This window comes from Ambystoma mexicanum, chromosome 1q (assembly GCF_040938575.1).
Source record: "Ambystoma mexicanum isolate Mex_15411 chromosome 1q, UKY_AmexF1_1, whole genome shotgun sequence".
Taxonomy (NCBI): Eukaryota; Metazoa; Chordata; class Amphibia; order Caudata; family Ambystomatidae; genus Ambystoma; species Ambystoma mexicanum.
The window spans coordinates 37,689,859-37,714,132 of NC_090922.1; the positions used below are offsets into that span (position 1 = coordinate 37,689,859).

The window sequence follows — 24,274 nt, forward strand, 5'->3', positions numbered from 1 at the left end:
AAGATTTAATGGGTTGTGAGTTCTCTTGAAAGATCGCACATTACAAGAAAAAAAAAAGACGCTTTGACATTTTGCAAAATTACATGGAGTAGAAAAGGACAAGAAAAGTGCCGCTTTTGAAAACAAGAGTCTTGCTGTGTGTGCAGAGCTTGTGCCTTGAAGCTGTCTTGGGCGAGGTGTGTGAAGGCAAACAAAAGCAGAAACAGTACAAGAAAGAGTTAATTTGGATGAATTGTCTGAAACGAGTGAAGCCGCCACAGTATAAGAGTTATAGGCAAAAGAGATAAGCTGCGTGCTAATGGCGCTGCCAGGTGCACACGAAAGATAAACATGCCTGCATTCCTGAGGAAGGGGGAGCAAAAACAGAGAGCTGTTCAAAAAGTAAAGAATTTGCCTAGTAAACTGTGGTACGGAGCAAAGGCTTCATGCAGGATGGCAGACGGGCACATCACATCTGAACATTTACCTATGCATCTGTGAATGGGCCAAGAAAAGACAGCTGCCCATTCCAACAGATATTACTGTGCAAACCGCATTCCCATGTGATGTGATGTGAAGTGAAGTAAAGCGCTATTGCTGTGCAAGCTGCATTCCAATGCTCCATGTGATGTGAACTGAAGTAAAGCGCTGTGCACTGGAGAAGAAACCTCTAGGCGCTTTGAGAAGAGAAAATACACATCTGGCAAACTGCAAGCTACATTGCCAGGGGATGGAGTAACTGACAAAGACATTATGGCCTTCCAGATGGAAGCAAAACTGACAAAAGTGCTTAGCCGTTTTGCAAGAGACAACATGCAGAGCGGGGCTTTGAGGTAAAACATGAACACTGCACATTAGCCATGATCCAGAAGCCACACGGCTTAGTGCAAGAATGAATGATTTGTTGAAGCAACAAAAGAAACTGACTCAGACTATCGCACTCAAAGGAGTGGTTCAAAAACAGCAAACGCCCTTTGAAAAAAAAATGATGACAAGTGAAAAAACCAGAGGCTTGAAAAGACACTGCTAAGAAAAGAAAGATAAATACTGAAAGACTTTACCTTTGAAAAATGGAGTGATGCCAGCAGGGCAACCTAAACCAAGATCATGGGACACTGGAAGCAAGTTGGCGCCTGGCATTGGTGCTCGCTTTGGTGAAAAAAGAAAAGCATTGTGCGACCTGGGTACTTACTATATGGCTTTGTAAAAGCACAGATCAGTCTGAGGTACCATTGACCAGCTATGATTGCATTGCACAAATGAGTTTGTGATTAGGCAGTTACACCCCGTATGGTTGAGTGTAAATAAGCCCCCAGAAACATGCAGAAAGGTGATAAATAATTGCAGTAGCAATGACAAAGTGTGTAGTTACCTGATGAGACTTTTTGAAGATGGGGGTGGTATTATGGGAAGGGGTGGATAACGCTGATATTGAAGTTTTGATGACATCCTAACATTTCTGTTTGTATTTTGCCTAGGCAAAGCACGACAAGACATTTCATAATATAGGAAGATAATGTGCAGTTTGTGGGTGACACTGATCAAAGAAGGGTCAGACGCATTCTCAGAGAAAGCGAGCCACTGCGACATGCTATTTCAACTTTAACGTGCCCTGCACCGCACTCAATGCTGTAACCTGCGAATAGTGTCCAACAGAGTAATAACTTTGCTGAACTGGCACGATGCAGACTTGGCTAATTATCAAGTATTTGATGCTACACATTTAAATGACATGTTTTGCCCTTTCTTGTTTAAAGGACTATGGACAATGAATTGTGGACTGTAACATCAGGCACCACATACAGCTGTGTGACACAGCAATTGAATGCTAACACATTGAAAAATGGTTTCTAAATGCACTGTTGAGATGAATCTGAAAAAACCAAATGGTTTTACTCTTCCAACTGAATGGCTTTAACCAGAGATGTTTTGTTTTTTGAAAAAAAAAATATTCTACATTGCACGTAGGCAGGAGAATGATTTATGAACTGTTGGGGCAGCAGAATTATGCAAGCAGGAGCGTAATTTATTTTGAGATAAGATGGGTGCGCACATCAAAGTCACCTGTGCGTAGGTTAAGATTCTTAATTGAAGTAATGCTGCCAAGTGTATGAGCTATAATTTGAAATGGTAATCTTTGAAACACTGGATACTTTTACAGCCAGCTTAAGGCAGGTAAATGAAACCATGACTGACTTGATGTTTGATTTTATGACACAGAGTGTGACACGGTTTTTTGTTAAACCAACCAGTTTCATGTTTTTGTGGGGACAGCTGTCTCCAGCACACTAATGCAAAGAGTCACCTTTTGATTGTAAACATTTGGAATAATTCTTTGGAAAAGCGCTGCAAATGAGTATCCACATGGAATTGCTAGAGTACTGGCCTGGCACATTGTCAGGCATCTTTTGTCACTGAATGGATACCATTTGTTTAATTTGTCTAATGTGATGTTTTTCTGACCAAGAACTGCAGCGAGTGTTCTCGCCAAGATTTAATGAACTATAACTTGACTAAATGAATTTTTTCCATGGTGTGATGAAACAGCCACTGCCGGATAGTAGTATGGTGTTTGTGGCTAAAGTTAATATTGTATATGGTAGATATCCCACTTGAAGAAGGGTATTCTCCAAGTCACAGAAGGTAGACACTGTGAACCTGTTAGATTTTCCAGTAGTAAGACAACATGTAAATTGTAGACTGGTAATGCACACCTTCATTATTACAGTGCTACACTTAGACATAGATTTATCATGAGGCAATGTTTCCTTAGTACTACCAAGCTGCTACAAATGGAGTCCATTTCTATGGCCCATCACTAGAGTGCGCGTAGCTAGGGAGCTAGATTCATTAATTGCAGGAGCAGCGGGGAGTAACAGGAGCTTTATATGCTTGTGACATAGAAACTGTGCACTATAAGCTAGCCACTATGGGTTCTGATGCCAGCTCTGCTATAGAACTTCTGGCCTAGTGGGGCCCATTGATATGCCCAGCACTGCTACAAGTATTGACAGCCAATTGAAGATAACAGAATTTTAGACATGTAGACATTTTTGTCTGCCATAGGGCAGGTCAACAAGACTGCTAAATACACACAATGCATTGTATGGCAAACATTGTTAAATCAGCAGGTGTTGGCTTTTTATTGGGTGGGGGCGACCATCCTCCACACACTGGCACGCAGAGCTACAGTTACCAGCATACATATGGATTGAATTGCTTGCTTTTGATTGCATGAATAACACATGCCATGCTTTGATGTAAATTAGTAGAATTGTTTTTATTTAGACAACCTGGTGCCCATGGGTTCACCTTGTTCAAGAAATTAGATGGTTTCTGGTTGGGTTCCACCTACCTGGGGGAAGTGTCTAGTCACACAGCCCATAGTCACGCTTGAATGCCCTGGGATCAGGGGGAGGGTAGGCCCTTAGGGTGAAAGGCTGCCAGGTTTTAGAATTGGTAACCATACATAAATGCAATAGTGCATTGTAGATTAGACTACACTGGATTGCCTTGACATTTTAACTGCATGCTGCTTTTTAACTGACAATACAAAATTGATTTAGGTATTTTTGTGTAGGCCAGGTTTTGGCTAGAGTAAATGTCCATGTTCACTTGGCGTAGGTATTTTTGTGTAGGCCAGGTTCTGGCAAGGGTATATGTCACTGTTCACTTTGTGTACATTTTTGTTTAGGTAGTGTTTTACCTTGCATGCCACGCTAACTAACCGCTAGAAGATAGCTTGCTTAAACCTCTTGCAAAGCCCCTAGGTCTTTATCACTGCACTAAATACTATGTTGATAGGTATTAGTCAGCATTTGTCGCACACACGTTGAATAGGGGTGGAATGTAGTGATACACGAAATTGCAACCTTGCCAATCAGGGCTTTAGATGACAGCATTAGCCGCTGAAAGCCAATAGTGTATTCAAAGTATGTGCTAAAAATGCTGACAGTAGTCTGTTGTAGCACTTCCATTATGCAGTAGTGAGCTACAAGGAATATGATAGACAGGCAGGGAGGGCCCCCAGCTATGTAGCTAATAGGTTTTTGGAGTGTTTGGAACATCATGGCACCTATATAGCGCTTAGATAGCCAGTCTTAAGCGCTATAAACACTAAGCTATGAGTGCATGCCTTTTAGAGCTTGCAGATGGGGTTAATACATCCCTGCTTCCCTTAGAATATTCAGCCTCACTAACGTTGGCCCTGGCTCCAAGCTAATCTTCCTTTTCTCTGGGAAGGTACTGATAAGACATTCCTCAGCCAGCGCAGATGGGAACAAGGGAGGGGGTAGGAGCGAGCAGGGAGCATCTCAGAGAGAGCTGGGTTTTTTCCATGAGCCAGTTGCACAGGGAAAGTTCCGGAACTGTGCGTCATGGTGACTGACAGCAAGAAGTTATAAAATATCCATGCACACATGGATCAGGGGGAGATCGCCTGTGGACTTGATTCGTGTACAGTCAGGTGCCCGGAATTGGCTCTCACGGTGTCCTCCAGCCTTGTTTTTCTATGAGAAACCCAGGTCTCCCAGGGCTGAGATTAAGGGACGTAAGACTGTGTTTCTCTATGTTTCTCTATATTTCTCTATGTTTCTCTATGTTTATCTAAGTTCCATGTTTCACTATATTTTGCATTGCTCTAAGTGTTATGCTTTCTAATATTCTGTAACTTGAATCCCAAATGTATATGAAATTCACTGCTTAGAATAAATGTGCTAATAACACTTTGAGGGTGTCATTTGTCACTTGCATGAGATCACTGCTCAGCACAATAGAACCTGTATTTTGGGCTGAATTGGGTATTTTTGCTCTCAAAGGGCTGGCCCCGAGGAAGATTTTGCCCAATATCAAGACAATGGCTCTGTCAATATTGTTGTTATCTGTGGTGTTATTTAAGTCTCACACCTCATGAAATCCATACATTTCATAAGAACAGAAGGGAGAAACTCAGCCATGACTTTATTTGGTTCATAAACATTCACAAATACAATATGGGAACCAGCTACAATAACAGACCTACCATTCGGTGCCACCATTGTTTTCATGCATCTGAATTGCACTCTGCAATACATAAGAATAATGACCTCTCGGGAATAATTGGAATATCCAGAGTACTGTCAGCTGAGCAGAAAATTACTTCTTGTTTCTCTAAAAATGAAAACAATGACTCTGGTGATGGTTAGTTGGGGTAGGCAGCCTTTTACTGTGATCACTTTTAGGCCTCCCCTTACCCCGGAGGCCTCTGCTATGCGATTAACTAATGAACAATTATCTAGGAGGGCTGGATTTCTGGATACTATTTGTTGCAAACTGCAGAGCGTCCTCTGGATTTAGGAATAAGTGGGTTTTGTTCTATGTTATTTCAACTTGGCTGGGAAAAGCATGGAGTATTGTATCTCACGCTCTCAAAGCATCTTCCGAAATGCATCAAAGCTTTTCCTGGTTATCTAAACTTGTAGGCTGTAGTCCGGGAAACATCAGAATGTTGGATGTTACATAAAAGAGGTCTCATTTTCCCCTGTAATTAAAAACCCTGACTATGGTAGGTCTTGGTGGAAGCCTAGGTGCTGGACAGGATTTAAAGTAGTTTATGGAAGGCATAAACAAACTACAAATAACGTATACCCCAGAATGTAGCACCTTAACATGTATTTACTTGGTATTTTATTAGGTGCCACATGTATGCCAAATAACTCAAAGCACACATGATCTTGGTTTCTTGCTAAACTGAGCTATCGTACCAAAAGTGGCCCAGACAGCTATTGGCATTACAGTAAATGACAAGAAAATGTTTTTGTTCCTTTTTAGAGGGTAATAGTGGCTGGAATATTCAACAGTTGCAACATATGTAGGGCACATTATAAAAGTGAGTGTTTTCTATGTATTAAATAGCCCCTGCCATTCCACTAGACAGGAATATAATCAAAATAATACTCACTTGTTTCTCTGGCCTGACATCTCTGCCAACCCATGTCCCCAGAACGTAGATGTAACAGCAGAGTCTGCAGAAATGGCCATCTTCTGATCAATTTTAAGAGTAGTTATATGGCTAAAATAAAATGAGGATAGAAACTGTTAACTTCCCTGTTTAAATCTTGGAGTACAGCTTTGCTGCTCATGAATCTTGAATTTTCGACTCAGTGGTATTCTAGGTTCCCATCATTTTCAATGCAGTCACCATCAACACCCGTTCGGTTACATGTGATTAAACTATGGGCACATCCAGATACAAGTAATTGGTACATGAGAACCTATTGCCTTCCCAGTGAAAAGATCTTTTTCAAAAGATCTTTTCACTAAAAGGTTGCTTTAGAAAGACTGCTCCGTGACCGGGGGGCGGGGGTGGGCTGACAGGCTCTGGGGGACAAGGAAGCGGAGGGCGAGGAGAATGGGTAAGTGTGTATGTGCACGTGTGTGTTGGTGTGTGTGTTGTATGTATGTATGTATGTGTTTTGGTTTAGGGGGTGGAGAGGTTCTGGGGCTGAAATCCTGCAGGAGAGGGTGGGTTGTGGGCTGGGGCTGAAATCCGGCATGAGAGGGTGGGGGTGTGCAGAGTGGGGAGAGAACAATGGGAGGTTGGGGGGTGAACCCCCGGAATACAAAAAAAAAAGGAAAACCGCACCTTTACCATGACAGGTTTCTGATCAAAAGAACATTTTGTCAAAGTAAATCGGTCTTTTTCTCTTGAGACCTTTTAAAAGGTCATTTCACACAGACAAACTATTGTCATATTCAGCAACTTCATTTGTAATGAATGTTTTTGGCAATCTTGCCCTTTCTAGCCAGTTCAATTCTTCCATGCTAATCAACCTAACAAATCCATGTAAGGTAATGTATGTTAGAAACAAGCAAATGTCACAAGACTAAAAACAGAAAATATATATTCAATCAATCAATATTTCTTTATTTCGGATACTCAAAAAAATCCATAAAAGATACATTATACAAAAAGAAAAAAGGATTGACGAAAAACACTTCCCGCTGTTAAAAAGCAAAGGGCGACATTTCATTTATAAAATCACATCATTAATAAAAACATGTGCATAGTAATATTCGGCACTCGTAAAAATTCTCTAAATAAGTACATTTTAAAAGGCCATAGTACTTGTAACTTGGAAGACTCTTCTGCTAGGCATTACCTTTTCTATGATTCCATGCCCTTCTGTTTTTCCCCTTTATTGTGATCGCCAGGCTTTAAATTCCAAGCAATAGCTGGCAGATCTGCGTTCAACAGGTAATAGAGAGCAGGCCTGTACTGAGTGAAGCTCCTGCCTAAAAATAGAGGCTTCAGGTACTTTTTCCTTAAATAGCAATAGGCTGGAAAAAAGAATACAAATTGTGCCAAGTCTTCATGCTCAGCTTGAGACATAGGGCATTTTGAGTCAAAATCCCAACCAGATCTCCTGCTTAGAACCTCACCCAGCTTAATGCACCGAAAGCATACTCTTGTAATGGGTGCCCTTTAATACTTCAAAATTGACCAGATGAGACTGCAATTTGTTGAAATTCTAATTTTCCTGTTCATTGGTTTCAAGATTTCCTGAGTCTCTCTGGGATCACATACCCACTCTACAATGTTCTTCTTTAGATAATGACCCATACTATTATCTGGCATTGCAGGGCTGGTGATCATATCACTGTTAATTACATGGCCCAGTGTTTTCTTGATGTTTTAACCAAACAATTGTTTCAGCATCTTTTTCCACCAATAGGTCCCTTATCATTTTCTGTGTAAGCCCAAACGTTGGGTTAGTCCAGAGCCTCAGCCAAAACACACTTGGCTACAAAGCCAATACGCAAAGTTTGGGGCTGAGACAGGTAGACCCAAAAGTGATTTTATAAAAAGATGTTCCTCTTTTTAAAGTATGCCATTGTCCCTATAACCCCAAATCGCTGCACCATATTTGATCGCCCCTATAGTATGAGCGTTATATATCTTTTTTATAATGCAGAGTGGCTGGTGCCCCAGGAAGTCAAACTGTTTCACTCTTGGGATCACTGTCCCATCACACATGATTTTGGGGAATTTGCACAATCTTTTTTTCCCCAAGCATACAATACAGCCGATTTGTTAGTGTTAACATTCAAGTCCGAATCTCTTATGAAGACAAAAAAATGTGTTAACTGGGATCTGCAGTGCTCTTTGTGCCAGTGCAATAAGGACTGTATCATCGCCGGAAATTAGAGCTGGGAATGAACTATTACCCACCCTAGGTACATCAGTGTTACACTCCAAGAGCTTTCCCAAGAGGTCATTAATATACAGTGAAAAAAGCAGGGGTGCCACAACACACCCTTGTCTGACCCGAGTTAATTGAGAACCAAGTTGTACAATGACCCTCCCTACCGGATCGGATACAGGCCTCGTTTCCCCTACGTAATACCTCTAGGATGGCCAGGATGACTAATGGGCAATTATAGCAAGTGCCATAAATGATTTTGATTAGTTTTATTGAAGGCAATGCGTAGCTCCATAAATGCAAGGTAGATTGGCTACTATTTGATATTCAGAGAATGAGCAATTATGAAGTACAAATGTAAACATTGCTTCATTGTCCCTAGTTTGGGCCTAAACCCCATTTGAATCGGGGATAAGATCTCATGATTTGTAACCCACTCTTCCAGTTTGACCAATATAAACTTCCCAAACATTGCATAACTTGTATTCAAGCGGGATATTGGCCGGTATGACTGAGGGCTTTTTCTACAACCTTTTTTATAAATGGGAACGATAATCGCTCTTAACCATTCTCTTGGTATGGAATTTGATCTTAATAATCACATTAAATAATATTGTTAGCATTGGCCCCCATATTTCAATATTGTCTTGGTAAAACTCAACCGGTATCCCATCACTACCAAGGGCAAGGGAATAGCTTTTTGCACCTCGTCAAGCGATACACGGACCTCATCATGCACATTCTCTGCTTGCCTTAGATTTAACAAAGGAACGATCTCCACTATATCCTCCCCTCTTTGGGTGCCATATACTTTTATGAAGTGGTCTACGCATGTATGATCTTGGATGCTGGACTCCATCCCTGATACATAATCTGTATATATGGGACAACCATTAACTTCTTTCTAGAAGTTTTGTGAATCTTTATTTTTACTCGCTGTCTCAAGCCTATCCCAAGCTTGATTGTCCAGCATTAGCTTACGTTTTTTAATGTGCTCTTTATAATTGATCCTAGCACGGACAATCTCACTCTTAGGCGACCGTTGGTTTTCAAGCAGATTTAGTAAATTGGCTTTTGTCCATCTACAATCTTTATCAAACCATCCCACCTTAGTGCCCTCTTTCCCTTTAGGCAGAGGTCTCTAATGTTACTCATCAGCTGCATAAAAGATTGAACTATTACCACTGGAGTGTTGGCAGGATTTAGCAGTGCCTGGAATAGAGCCATGGTGTCCTTCATGATATTAGTTCCGAGCACCACTTTGTTGCATCATTCCATCTCAGCCTTTTTGTAGTATTACCTATGCAAAAAATCTCTGTAATATGGTCAATTTGATTAACTTTTGGTTTAACACCAGGCCATTCTATGGCTAAATCAAGAGCATAGTGATCACTATATAGTTCTTCCCTTACATGAAAGTTCTTAACCAAACTCCACACATTAACAGATACGTGAAAATAGTCTCTGGTCGAGCTACCTTTCGTACTTCTGACGGTGATAGCACCCGGAATATGCCCCCCAAATCTGCCATTAGTTGATCTCAAGCCTACTTCCATCAACCACAGCCAACACCGCAGCCCAACAACACACATCCTCACATCCATTATCTGTGGCAGTGGAACACCCAATACCCTATTTTCCTCTTGGTCAAAAAGCCCATCTATCAGGCCATTGCCCAATTTTAAGTTAAAATCGCCACTATACACAATCATTGCATCTTTCAAACTTGTTCACTCACTGAGGTTATTAAACACCTCTTTTAAGGCTTGTAAGGTTTCTAGCAGTTTTATCTGAGGGGCTGTTATAAATATTAATGATAAACACCGGGGAGCCATCGAGGCGAGTTAATTTAAGTACCGGGATTGGCATTTCCCGCTGAACACATACCTCAGTAATTTCAAATTCAAGTGAAATCTTAACCAGGATTGCTAACCCTCAATAGACCCTCCCTCTCCGCCCCTTTATTGCCTTTACCTGATCTACCGAGTAATCATCAGAGACCAGTTCCTCCCCTTCGCATATCTCTTGCAAGAGGATGATCATAGACCTGTTCAATAACTCTTTTATGTCATTATCAGATAGTTTTCCTCTAGAGCCTACAATGTTCCATGACAGTATCGACATTGTTTTAGCACAATCGTTTATATTCCTGCCTTCCAGTGGAGGGTCCATAGTAAAGTTTTGTACAGAACACCTTGTTAGTTTCATCTCTGCGTCATGAGTATTTGCCAAGACAGCATGTGTTTCTGGTTCTACCATTACGGAAGTATTTATTTGTAGCCAATCTAATTCTTCTATTTTCGATAAAGAATCAAATCGATTAGATAGTACAATATTATTTTGTGCTGCTTGATCTTTATCAACCCATCTCTTTGTGGTTGGCCCTTCGTTATTATTAGCCAACACCTTCTTATTTATGCATTCACTGAGAGAATCACCCCTTGGCTTTGACATTATGGATGTGTCTGGATAGAAATATGATAAGGCTACCATTCTGTATGAGGATCGTCTTGGAGTATAAGCCAGGTTAGAGCCTAATACATATGATTCCACTCGTGAAGTGTCAAAGGAAACTATAATGCAATCACCATCAATGGATTTATTTTGTCCCCGACCTACCCAACCCTTCTAGCAATTTGTATAGAACCTGGGTTGATTTTTTTGGCCCATGAATGTGTGTATTTATCCATTGGGTAACTTTAGTCATCAGTCCAGATGTGGTTTCATAAGATTCCTTATATAATGGGTCGACCTACACTATTATCCCCACGAGTGAGGCCACTGCCCGTGGCAGGTTTAGAACCACATTTTCAGGTTGCCTCCCTTGCCATCTATCCTCACTGTCAGTATTTTCCCCCTGTTTGTGTGACTCTATTCTACCAGTCGGATTAGGTATGGGTTCTCATTTGTGAACTAGGTTCATATTTTCACTTGTGCACAGCACTGGAGTCACTACTTTCTGTCCATTTGAGGATGTTCTCTGAAGGACTTTACTTAGAGCGGAGTTACGCATTGACCCCTCATTGCCCATCTTGCTCACAGCATCTCTATTCCCTTGGGTTGATGTGTGCCCCAATATTGTTTTCACAGCGCTAAGATCATTCTTTGTTTGTCTTGCCATATCATCCATGACATTAAGAAAGCTAAATAATGTGGCTTTAAACTTTTTTTAAAGTCTCATATCGGCTGCATAGAGCCCTTTACAATCTTACTCACGCACTAATTAAATTGGTCGACCAAAGCACCTACAGCTATCAGGCTGTTCTCCTGGCCAGATAACATCACTTGCCTCATGGACTCCCTTGAGTTACCCTCACACAATTTGTCTACATTTAGAACTAGCCCCTTTACTGATTCTAACAAGGCTTTGCCTTCTCTGGCCAGACATTGTTTTTTTCCTGGCTCAGGAGCGCCAACTTTCCTGTTGGTCTGGCCGAGCAAACACTTCTGTATCTTTGATCCTATCAAGTTGGGCATTCACATTCATTGTTACGATGGCACTGTCCGGTGTATCCTCAGTACCCATTACATCCTGTACGTCCAGTACATCCCCTGCACTAGGTATGCCATCCTGTGTGCTAGCATCATAATCAGCGGTTTTTGTACCCTTTTGTTTGCCTGGAAAGTCTTTATTGTTAAAGACTGCCTCAAGCCCAGGGTAGAAACAGTCTGGTTTCCCTTAACTCTCTTTCCACATGTAAGATTTGATCATCAAGTTTCCCTGTTATATCTTACAGGTAATTATCAAGTAATGATTGCGACTGTAAGCCTTGGTCACGTTCTTTTTTGTTTTTTTTTACTTTGGTTTCTCCCAGGCTCTATTTCGCTTTTCCCCCCATTTTATATTGATGTTTTGATTCGTATTTGATAACAAGCTTTGTATGTACAATAAATTAAAACAAGATTAGTACGATAAACTGTGAACTATCAAAAATGAAACTCTAGGTAAGTTCCTATAGGGAGCATCAATAAGGACTCAAAAATGTCCAAATGACCGTATTGTAAATGCACAGACAAAATACAACAAAAAAAAAAGATGGCCACAGACACTTTAAAACACGAAATAAAACTATGGTACATTAAGTAAAGCACTATAAAAAGCCCTTGCTCCCACAACACATGAAATTAATAAAATGAATACAAGAAACAGCTGGTGGTTTTAAAAAGTCAATAGAAATCTATAGAATTCCATGAAAATCACTAAATTCGATTAAATCCATTGCAACACCTTAGGTTGTCTTTGCTGTAAAGTCGACATTTTAAAACCTATCATTCCCAATGCCAGTGGATCTTTGTTCGATGTTCAGTGCGGTCCAGAACCCAAAGTCAGTGCCGTGAATACATGCAAAGACATACATGGGACAAGGTATGCCCGACTGGCTTGAGGGGCTGCCTAAATCCGACTCCCCCATCTTGAACCCAAGATGTCTGGTTAAATTCGATGCCACGGTATAATAACGGTATAAAAGCCACCACAAACTCTTCACACGGTGGACGGTATTGCCCCAGAGGGTTGGTGCTTTACTGCTGACTGTATTAGTATGTGCTTTCCAATGTTGGTGTTGGCTTTCGGGCTACTTGGTTATAACAAGTTGTAGCAGGTTATAGGACGCCTTTATAACCCCCTTAGCCGGCAGCTTTTATTTATTTTTTACATTTATAGTGCACAAAATGTGCCCTTACGCATCGTGGTGCTGTTACAGTAGGCTTACTTAGTTGCAAGAGGAATACAGAATAAAGAGAATGATGATACAAAAACATGGTTAAAATTACAGTTACAATTAGATGATGGGGTTAACCAGCTGTTCCTTGGTTACAATGGAATCAGACCATGGAGGCTTATGCACGGACAGAAACAGAAAAAAAATACATTTTAATTACAGTGACATAGGTATGGTGTTTGGAATGACAGTTCAGTGGTTTTCAGGGGACCTAATTCAGACATAAGGGCAATTGTCAGGTATTTGAGAAAGGAATTCAGGAGGAATGAGGGAGGATATATTGATAATAGACTATTGTGCATGTGTTAATTGAAGAGTTTGGTCTTAAGAGTTTTACTTACAGAAGACGGTATATGAGGCTTCATTTCTAAGTTCTGTGGGCAAGGCATTCCAGTTTTTTTGGTGCTAAATGTTGGAAGCTGGAGCCTCCCGCTTTATCTCTTTTGAACGTGGGGATGTAGATCTGGTTGGAGAGGTGAGCTCGAATGGGTCTAGAGGAGGTGACTGGTATTATTTTTTCCGATAACTGGGGAGGAAGGGGGGGCAATGCGAGAGAGGCACTTATGTGTGATGGCCATGGTTTTAAATAAAATGCACTCTCTCACTGGCAGCCTGTGCACATCTCTTCTATCCTGTGAGAGATGTTCTCTTTTAGGAATGCTCAGCATAGCTCTGAGGGCATTATTTTGAGTGACTTGTAACCTGTTGAGGTTTTTGATGGATGTGTCCATGAACAGTGCGTTAAATAGTCCAGTTGGGCTCCAATGGCAACCCTGGCTATTGTGAGGCAAGTTTGATTGACAAGAAGGGTTTGACAGCATTGATGATTTTGGTGGTGTGTGTTGCAGAGGAAGCAATGGCCCTAACTTGATGTGTCATAGACAGAGAGGAGTCAATGAATACCCCTAATGTTTTCACTGCTGATGACACAGTAATAGAGGTATTTATCAATGTTAAAGGTTGTGTATTGAGAGTCAAGCGTGTTGAGAGTGTCTTTGGTGCCTACCAGGAGGATCTCTGTTTTATCTCCACTGAGACATAGACCATTAGCTGCCATCCATGCCTATATGGCTGCATATATGTTGGCTAGTGTAGGTGCATCCTGTTCATAGTATCCCGTGAGAGGGAGTAGGACTTGAGTATCGTCGGCATAGTTTGTGTACGCTATACCGCGATCATCCAAGTTGTTGAACAGAGGTAGGGTAAAGATATTGTAGAGTGTGGGTGCAGTGCAGGATCCTTGAAGGACACCACAGTGGATGGTGGTTGGTGCTGTGCATGCATGGTCTGAGAAGACTCTCATAAATCTCCCCTTCAGGAAGGAGGAGATCCATGATATGGGATCCTTGGAGAAGTGGGCGGCATTTTTGAGTTGCTTACATAGGGTGTTATTGGTCAACAGGATCAAATGCGTCCGATAAATCTAAGAGAAGGAGAAGTGCCGGCTTACCTTTGTCCATTATGTCACAGTGTTGGATCTTGAGATCAAGTAAGGCAGACTCTGTCCTATGGCCTGGGCGGAAAACAGATTCCCTCTTGCCAAGGATGCTGTTTGCTTCCAATAACTGCTGGATTTGAGTATAGGCAACTTTGTCCAGAATTGTTAAAAGGAATGGGACCGTGGTGATGGGTCTGTAACGGTTAGGTGTCTCAGGGTCCATGGAAGGGTTTTTTAATAGTGGGCAGAGCCACGCTTCTTTAAGGCATGCAGGGACGGAATTGGAGTTAAATGAGACCTTCATGAATGCTGTCAAGAACGGGGCTAAGGTATCTGCACACTCATAAGATTGGCTGGGCAGACATCGCCCTTGCAGTAGGATGGTTTGATTTGCTGAATTATGTCAAGTACTTCTGTCTCAGTTACTTCCATGAACAAGAAAAGTGTTTTTCTTTGGTTTCTGTGCGGGTCGTATGGGGGCCCAACACGTTGTCTTTAGATAGGGCCTTGTGGTGAGCTTTGATCTTCTTCTCTAGGAGATACATTTTATTAATCATGGCTGTTTCGACACTAGTGCACCAGGATTCGTCTTTGATAACATCCTGTGCCGTCTGATAGAACACTCTCTCCTTAACCACAGTGTGGCACAATGAACATCTGCAGATGAAGAGCACAGCCATATCCACGCCCCAGGTACTGATGGGCTAATTGGAGAAGGTGCAAACGCACTTCAAGGTCGTTAAGGGCACAGCATACGGACTGCAGTCAGGCAGCAAGATGCCAATCAAACGGGCAGAAATTGCAAATATAGATGCTCCAATGCCCTGCAGCTATCCTACAGTTCGCTGCACTGCACCGGCTATTAAACCGACACCCTGGCGCTATAGTACTCACTCTGACAATGGTGTGTCCGTGTATAGACAGAAAACGGCAAGCACATCTTACCAGGCCTCTCCAGCATATGAGCGCCTCACTCCACTCCGATCTCCATCTCCAACAGACAGCAACACTCCAATGTCCCCTTTTTGCTACCCACACTGCCAAACAATGAAAAACAGCGCGTGCAAGCTTTTCCTCTTGGGCTTTGCCACACGGGTTGTTTGCTCCCCTTTTAAGCTACTTGTGCTGACTCTGCTTAGTGGGGGCGTGGCCTCAGTCTAACAGCTCCTCCAGGAGAGAAGAGAGGGGAAAGAACAGAGAAAAACACCATGTGCAGGCTTTCCTACTGGGCTTCGGCACATGGGTCGTTTGCCCCCCTTTTATGCGACTGGTGCTGACTCTGCTTAGTGGGTTGTGGCCCCAGTCTAACGGCTCCTTCAGGAGAGAAGAACAGCAAAAAACAGCGTGTGCAGGCTTTTCCTCCCGGGCTTCGCCACACAGGCTGTTTGCTCCCCTTTTAAACGACTGGTGTGGACTCTGCTTAGTGGGGGTGTTGCCTCGGCTCCTCCAGGAGAGAAGAGATTGGAAATCCCCCTCTTACCCAGGCTTCCCTCAACTCTGGATTGGTACTAGTGATCGGTAACCCTTACTATCTGTCTATATGTGAAGGCTTAAAGGCATGGTGGCATGCTATGATAAAAGGTTTAGTTTGTGTGAGGGTCTAAGTCTTTTGCAAAAAAGTCTTTATTAAAGTCTTTGTTAAAGAGCCGCACTGCGGCTCTTGTATCAGTAAGCTTCCTCAAGCTACAATGTGTTACAGCACCACTTCGCGGCTTTGCTGCTGGTCAGTGTACGTTTTATGCTGAGCGGAGGGCAGCATCTTGCACACATGCTGACACATGGTCTGGGCTTTTCTGTCATGTCACACCACAGTGTCATTTTGTAACTCTGGTGGTTGGGATTTGATGACACGTGGTACCCGTGGATAAGTTCTTTCTTTGTTCCATCACTGGGGCAGCTGGCATTTGTGATTCCCTGATAGAGAGAGAAACTGCCTAGCATTTGGAAATGGAGGTATGGGGTGATTTAGAGTGGTACCATTTAAAAACACACTGGCACATTGAGAAGGGACTGGGGCCCTCTAGGGTAGGACTTGCTCTGGTTTCCATCCTAGTAGGCCTCCTACCCCAGGCTGAGAGGGTTCCCTATCCCTTCTTGACAGGGTCAGGTTCCTGACCCGGTCACAACCCCTAGGTTAGGCAGACAGTAAGGAGTAGGGCAATACATCAGAATATCCCAATGAGACATCAAAAGCATTTCCCTTCATCTCAGTCCCTTCTTAGGGAGACGCCCTGACAACACAGCATCCCTGTGCCAACCCAAGTTAACACTTTGCAAGACCCAATTAGGTGGTAGAAGAAACCTCATCCCCACAACTGCACTATACAGCCTCAACTCATTCCATTACTTTAAATTAAGCCCCTGGCTCCAGAGAACAGAGACAAGGTACACCAAGCACCAAATGGTGGAAGAAAAACATATACCGACAGTCTCTTCACAAGCAAACAGTAGACCCCCTACTCACTGAGCCAGAGTAGCACTAGGAACACTGTTCCCCAAATCAGTAGTGGGGGCTTGGTATACAAAATACTGATCTGTTATTTTATTTGTATATGGTTTACAAAAAATAAAACCTATACAAAAAAATGAGAGCCAATGAAGAAAATAGAATATTACAATTCACTCAGATTAAAATATAATTACAAAACGAAAACATATTATCATACAGTAACCCTTTACAATTAAACTAAGTATAAAATCTATTACTCACTTTAAGAACTCACACATTTCCAGAAATCTAAACACCGCTATTTTAATTGCCACAGATTTCCCACCCAGCATAGTTTTTCACAAATTATCTAAATCAACCCATGACTAATCATACATTTTTTAAACACATTATCTGTCGCGGGAGGAGAGCAGGGCAGAATAGTAATAGTGTACATTTTCTTTTGTTCCTTTGATATTATAGAATCTACAAACCAATGACTCCGAAGATATACCTTTTCTAATACTTAAAACCTCCTTAGTTAATAGCACATTAAACTTAAATCTTAGATAATCTTTCTACACAATTTGATTGGAAATCTACCCAAATGTTATTCTATGCTATCTACTTTTTTGGTATAAGAACCATGTATTTATAAGTGATGAATTGGCTAGTGTTTCCGTGGTTTATATCCAGTCCACTCTTTTTACCTGCTCCTTAACTTTAAGGGGGTTGGCCAATAATGGTTCTTTTGTCATTCCAATCTTTACTTGAAATTTCCTCCAATTATCAATTAACTCATAAATTAACTCCAGGGGTTCAAACTCATTATAAAGAGAGTATGATGGAGCACTTAAAATATGTAATATAAAGCCAAGTGCCTCCAGCAGACTCTACTATACAGTGCTTGTATACCTAATTCGTAACAGATTGTCTGAATAGGAAGACTCTTAGGCAGGAAGTGGAATACATTTCGCCAAATCAAAGCTTCATCATACTCTAGCTCCTCTAAAAACCACATTGAAATAAACTCTAAACCATATATGAGTTTAGGAATGACTTTACCCATATAGAACTTTAAAACAGGGTGCATAGAAAACTTACCATATTTATTATCTATGTTTACCATTTGAGAAGCTAGAGTTTTTGCCTTACTTTTAAAATAATTTCTAAGAAATTATTTTGTCGGGTGGGCAGTGATTGGATAACCCAAAACATGGTAATCTTACCTGCTAAAATATTTCATTTATAGCAGATTTAAAAGTATTCTTCTTATTTTCTTTACAAAATGTAATTATCAATGTCTTAACATGATTCATTCTCAGTCCATGTTCAACTTTAAATACTTCAAATGTCTTAATTAATCTCTGTAGAACTAATGGAGAGTGATCAAGCAAAACAAAGTCACCGGCATATGCTATCCATACTAACCGCAGATTTCCTAACTTAGCTGAGCCAAAAGCAGCCTTTTAAATTGGTTCTCTATGTCTGCCATATATAAATTAAAAAGACAGAGGGCCAACACGCACCCCTGCCGAAGACCATTATTTGTTCTGATGGGTTTAGACAATACGCCCTCGCTATTTAGTCGTCCCTGTATTGACATTTCTTCAGGCAGGTAAATTAAAATACTTAGCAAGGTCGCTGGTAGACCCCATTTATTTAGCTTCATCCATAGGAGTCTACTGTCCACCATATCAAATGCCATGGACAAATCCATGGCCACCCCATATACAGGGTGGTATGAGTCCTGCCAAGCTAAATTCTGAATTAAAGACAATTTTAAACCCTCCACAGTCGGGCCCATATTTTTTCTAAAAGCAAATTGAGCATTTTATTTGAAAGCTAGTGTGGGCTCCCTGACACGGATGGACTGGCCCGCCTAATCAGTCTCTCAATATCAATGACTGAGAAGTCAAACCTCCATCCCTCCATTGCCAACTCTCGATCATCTTTCAAACCCACTTCCTTTTTCATATAGATTTGAGTAAAATGTTGAATCCAAATCTCTTACATCATAGGGTTAGTTTGCATTAGAACCTGGCATTCTTCCATTGTGTTTATCACAGACCAAAAATTAGATTCCTTTATCCCCTATAAAACAGCCAGCATACATTCCCCATACGTTTGATATAGCTTATGTCGATATGAAATAATTGCATCAAACATATGTGGGCATAATCTTCCCCCATTTTGTTCACAACCCCCCTTTTATATGAAGTCTATTGCCAGTTGAATTGATCCGTCTAACAACTCCACTGAAAAGGCGCTTAGCTTCTATGCATAAAAACTAGATTCCCATTGCTTTAAAATAATTAAATAAAATGTATCTATGACCGTATCTGACCATTTCAGTCGGTTTTTACTGTCATTCACATTCAAATTACCAAGGACATTCTGAGTAAGAGATCTATAATTCCTTACGATATTCATAGTAAACGTATGTGGGTCAATATTAATATTTTGAATATTTTTTCACATTCTCTCATCATCATACAACTCACACAGATGTAGTCTAATACTGATGAAGAATGACCCCTTTGCCATGTCGGTTGGTTATAACACTTCTGGCCCTGCATTTCATTCACCATGCAGAGATCCCAACTTTCCAAGAGTTGCTTCACTTGCAATCCCTGTAGCAACTTCCATTTCCTGTTCATATTCCCACTCTTATAATTTCCTCTTTTTAAAGGCTCCTCCGCACAATCCACGTTAAGGATGCCGGCCACAATTATCTCTGCTGCCGAATACCTTATCAACCAAAAAAGAATGGCTTTATTAAACGTTGCTCCGCCAGGCGACTCCTTATAATCCCTGGAGTTCTCTCATATGAATTTAGTAAATATTTGCGAAAAAGTATTTTTCTTCTTGAATGTCGCAGGTGACTGGAATAAGACGGTAATAAAGCCCTAGCCGTCAATCAATTGGGTAGAAATGAAAGATAACTCCAGGACTCAGCGCCATTGAGTATATATATGCTTGGTTTTAATGATCAATCAAAATTAAGATGCCCTCTCCATGATTACAAGTGTTTCGGCTCGGCTGAGCCTTTATCAAATCAGGGCCGAAATAATGTGTATAAAAGTCCACGTGACTGTTGTCAGATAAATAATACAAGGGTCAGATCCCCAATTCCAGTTATCCTATGACTGCAGTCTCACGCGTCGGCTGAACACACCTTATCAACCAATCCTCCAAGAAGTCATTTAACGCATCTAAAATTTCTAAAAGTTCCCCTTTTGTTGGGACCTAGTATATATTTACCAGCATTAGGTATCTCAAAATGCCGTTTTCCCGCTTCTTTAGTTTAACCAGCAACAGGCCCCGCACTTCCTCTTTCTGATCAATAACCTCATAAGCCCTTCGATTTATCCTTGGCTCCAGCCTGGCCCTTTGTGCAGACCTCAACTGGCCCATCTCCTTTATTTGCCAACTTTTGGAGAACCTACTCCTCCAACTTCTGGAATTGTTTTGAATGAGTTTTAAGGCACTCAACTTATTCCAATTATGTCTTTTCCATAGTTTGTAACTGCCAGGAAATGCTACTCAAATATCAAGATTGATCTTTTAATTCTTCACACATTGTCTTACACAGTTTTTCAATTGAAGACATTACTAGAAGAGAGCCCTTCTCGGAAAAAAACGCTCTGCTGGCCGATCCTGCATCTCAGTGTCCACTTCATTAAATACGTACTCAGGTTGAAGGTGTTTTGACAATTCCAATAGAGAGTTTTAATTCTCTGGTAAAATCAGGGGAGTGTTCAAGAGTGGAGACCTTGAGGCTGGATTTCCATTATTCTCACTCAGAGGGGAGCCCTCGATTTGATCTACAATTGTTTGGGTTAACGTCCATCAGCTCATCTGAGGGTATTGATATTCCAGTATTCTTAGTAGCTTTTGGAAAGAAGTCTTACAAATGACCACTACTCCCTCCCTTTGATTCTTGATTCTGTTGTGAAATCTCGACCGGTGATGGGGGGAGGCAGTGGGCCATTGCATGACTCAGACTGTGTCTATGATTAGAGAACATCAGAGGGGCTTTTAAAATTTCAGGATGAGATGCACTTCCCAGCATTTATTTCCTGCGATCATACATTAGCCCAGAGTCAGGTCAGCTGGTCTGGCCTCATCTTGTTTCCAGAACGGGACCCACTCCTAATTACCGGAGAGTTATTTCTGTGAGGGGCTTACTTCCGAATCCTAGACTCCTGCACACCAAGCACTTGTTGCAATGGTGTTCGGTGAAATGCTTTCTTGGTCTTCAGTCCCCGAGACCACAAGAACACAACAACACACTGCTGCACACTGATTTGATCTCAAAGTCTTGCATGAAACACCAACTCGAAATTCCCATTGAAGAGGAAAGCAAATAGGCACCAGAGTCTCGAAACCTGCCCTCCCCCTGAGGGTTAAAACCCTTCTACTTGCAAATTAGGCAGCAAACTAAGGGGAGAATCAACCAGATTGCTTAGCAAATAAATCTCCAATGCACATGGCATTAACTGAAAATGGCCTCAAGCCTTCTTAAAGCACTCCCACTGGAGTTTGAAACTACAAAACCTCACACTCAATCAGATCACTGGTAAGAATCTCCTGCTACACCAGCCAATCAGGGAGTAGACATCTGACCAAAGTTGTATAAAAGGCTGTTTCCTAAGTCTGGGAAACTGGCCAGAGTAGGGTAGGTGTGCCGTGCAGAGCAGTGAGAGCAGAGACGGGTGAATTGCCAGGAGAGATTAAAGGACACAGCACGGTCTGAAGCCTGCACAGACTACAGAGATCAGGGCACCATATGGGGAGACAGGTCTTCTGTCCCTCGTAGAGTGGGAGAACTGGGAGAGAGCCAGACCCAGTGAGAGAGAACCAGTTTGTCAGAATGGTCCGCCTTGTCTTAACCCGGGTTTCTACACCATTCTGAGACTGCTTCAAAATCCTTCTTGGTCACCCCATACTCCTGGGCCTCCTGGACTCTTGAATGTCTTTCCCAGTTCTGATCATTCAGAAAGGCATTTCTTCACCCCTTTTTAGTCCTCCAAGAGTTGTAGGATTCAGGATTTCCCATACTCTCCTTTGGATTGCACCAGCTGCTGGCTTTCCGGGGTCCGCATCACAAAACTCACTCTAGCGGAAGTCTTGCCAGCATACAGGTTACGGGAGCAGCTGGCAGGGAGCACAGAAGAGGCATCTTGTGAGGTTCATCTTTACCAGGGCTGCCTCCTGTTTCTTATCTGCTTCCCTTTCTGATGTTTCTGTAGCCTTGCAGGTCGATTTGGGGCACCAATGTGTTTTTTCAAAATCCTGTTCTCGTCCATTTTCTATTTTAGGGCTTTCTTTCTTTTTTCAGGGAAACAATGAGGAAGGCCCAAAATAGATGTTCTGCGCACATGGGCCCATTGTGGGGCCATATGGAAGCTTCAATATTAGTTTAAACTGGTATCGGCCAATGGGGGTCCCGGGGCTCTTCCTCTCACTTCCCGTGGAGTTGGTCTAGGCTGAGTAGCAGTCCTTGTGACCAAACAGTATGGTTGGTCATATGACCCTTTGCCTCCAATCTGTTCTTGCAGTGGTATATATGGCTATGCCTAGTCCCTGCCTCTCTCTCTTGCTGTTTTGTTTATTTATTTATTGGGTATTTATAATGCGTCAATACAGCCTAATTGTGTTTCAAGGCACATCAAGACAAGGGAGGGCGTGGTACATGGGAGAAAAAAAACAGAAGGTTCCAACTTGGTCTTGAGTCATTTGGATCGTGCAAGTGCTGCAACAAGAAGATGGGGGCAGGGTAGGGGATTTTTTTGGAATCGGGGGGACAGGGAAGAAGACAAACAATAATGTTCCTACTAGGTTGTAAGACAATCCTGATCGTGCAAGTGCTGTAACAAGAATGAAGGGTGGCTGGGGATGGGGTTGTAGAGGGGGATGGGGGAAACAAGCAACGAGACAGACATTAATGTTCCTACTAGGTTGTGAGACAGTTTGGATTGTGCAGTGCTTTAATAAGAATGAAGGGGAGAGGGGAGGGGAGAAGAAGGATGGGGGGACAGGGAAGAAGACAGACAAAACATTCCTACTAAGTCGTAAGACAATTGGGATCATGCAAGTGCTGTAATACTAATGAAGGGGAGGGAAGAGGAAGGATGGAGGGGGAATAGAGAAGAAGACAGCAATAACGTTCCTACTAGGTTGAGAGACAATTTGGATCGTGCAAGTGCCGTAATAAGAGTTCTGTAACTTGGAAGATGCAGGTCTGACCACGTGTTGAAGGAGTTTCCAGAGATTCCCACCTTTTGTGCCATTTAACCCATACCTGGACAAATTGGCTTGGAAAGCACTTTGGGTTTTCTGCTTCTGGAGGTCCAGTCCAAGCTTACTGACTTCTCCTGCTGCCTCCCCTTATCTGCTGGGTTGAGCCTCTCATGCTGGAACCATTTTCTGTGCCATATAATTCTGCTTCTTACTGTTCACTGTCAGGATCAATAGAGGGAAGCTGGGACAACAACAACCAGTCTGGTCTGCTGCCTGGGTTGTCCAAAAGGTGTTTCCAGACATTATCTCTGTCCTGGTATAATTTTATGCTCAAATGCCTCCATTCCTGTTCCGCCAAGTCACTCTGAGCCAACATCACAGGTTCCCTTCTCTTCTCAGAGTTGCCTGAATGTATTTGTCACTCCTTGCTTGAAGGTAGTCATCGTGGGAAGGCCATTTGTTATTTTTTCTGGTTGTGGGGGTCTTCACTGGCTCAGGATTCAAGACCATGCACATTGGAGCCTGTCAACCACAGCTAGGAAAGAAGTCTGTGCTTACCCGGTTTGTTTCGATGGGCTCGATCCATTCAATTTTCACTGAAACTGCAGACTAGAGTAAATACCTCTGGGTAGTGGGGTGGGCGATTATTGACGATATCATCAGGGGTTCATCTGGGCCAGGGTCGAGATTCTCTGGCGGCAAGGCTCAACCACATTTCCCATTTACTTGCATTGGGTCCTCCTGCACTGCAGCATTGTCCTCTGGAGCTTATGGTTCTTCAATTGACCTCTGGATCTCTTCATTCTGGTCCTCTATGAGGTTCTCTGCTGCAGAATCTGCATCTATGGGATAAAACAGACTCCAGGGTTTGAAATTGAGGGGAGCTGGGAGCAATTTAGCTCTTGCTTGTAGCCTAGAACAGCCTGGTTAGCTTGACACCAACAGACACCAGGAGCTACCTTTGGCTCCCCAGGCCAACTGATGCCAAACAAACACACCTCTGTGGATTTAACTCTGTGCATATGGGACAATCTATAAATACACATTAGAACAGATCTGTATGACAAAGCATTAGGGGTCATAAATAACGGACAAGATTATATTTTTGTATCTAATGTGGAAGTTAGAATTGAGGAACGCTATGTACTAGCTTCTCGTCCCAACATTGTAGCTCCTGGTCACTGGTTAATGTTGGAGACCCAGGAGCTGCTCTCAGCATGTGCTTATCCAATCTTAATTTTGATCCCTGGACTTACCTTCATATAAGCGAATGGTCTATTCA

General features: G+C 42.1%; 1 protein-coding gene across 2 annotated transcripts in view; it reads right to left on the reverse strand.

The window, feature by feature from the left end:
• The window catches only part of PHLPP2 (PH domain and leucine rich repeat protein phosphatase 2), a 1,504,106-nt gene that overhangs the window by 243,932 nt on the left and 1,235,900 nt on the right, over nt 1-24,274 (reverse strand). For both annotated transcript variants that reach the window (XM_069635467.1, XM_069635468.1), the window contains exon 16: nt 5,918-6,028. In XM_069635467.1, coding sequence (XP_069491568.1) covers nt 5,918-6,028 — 111 coding nt within the window. The remainder of the gene's footprint in view (nt 1-5,917; nt 6,029-24,274) is intronic.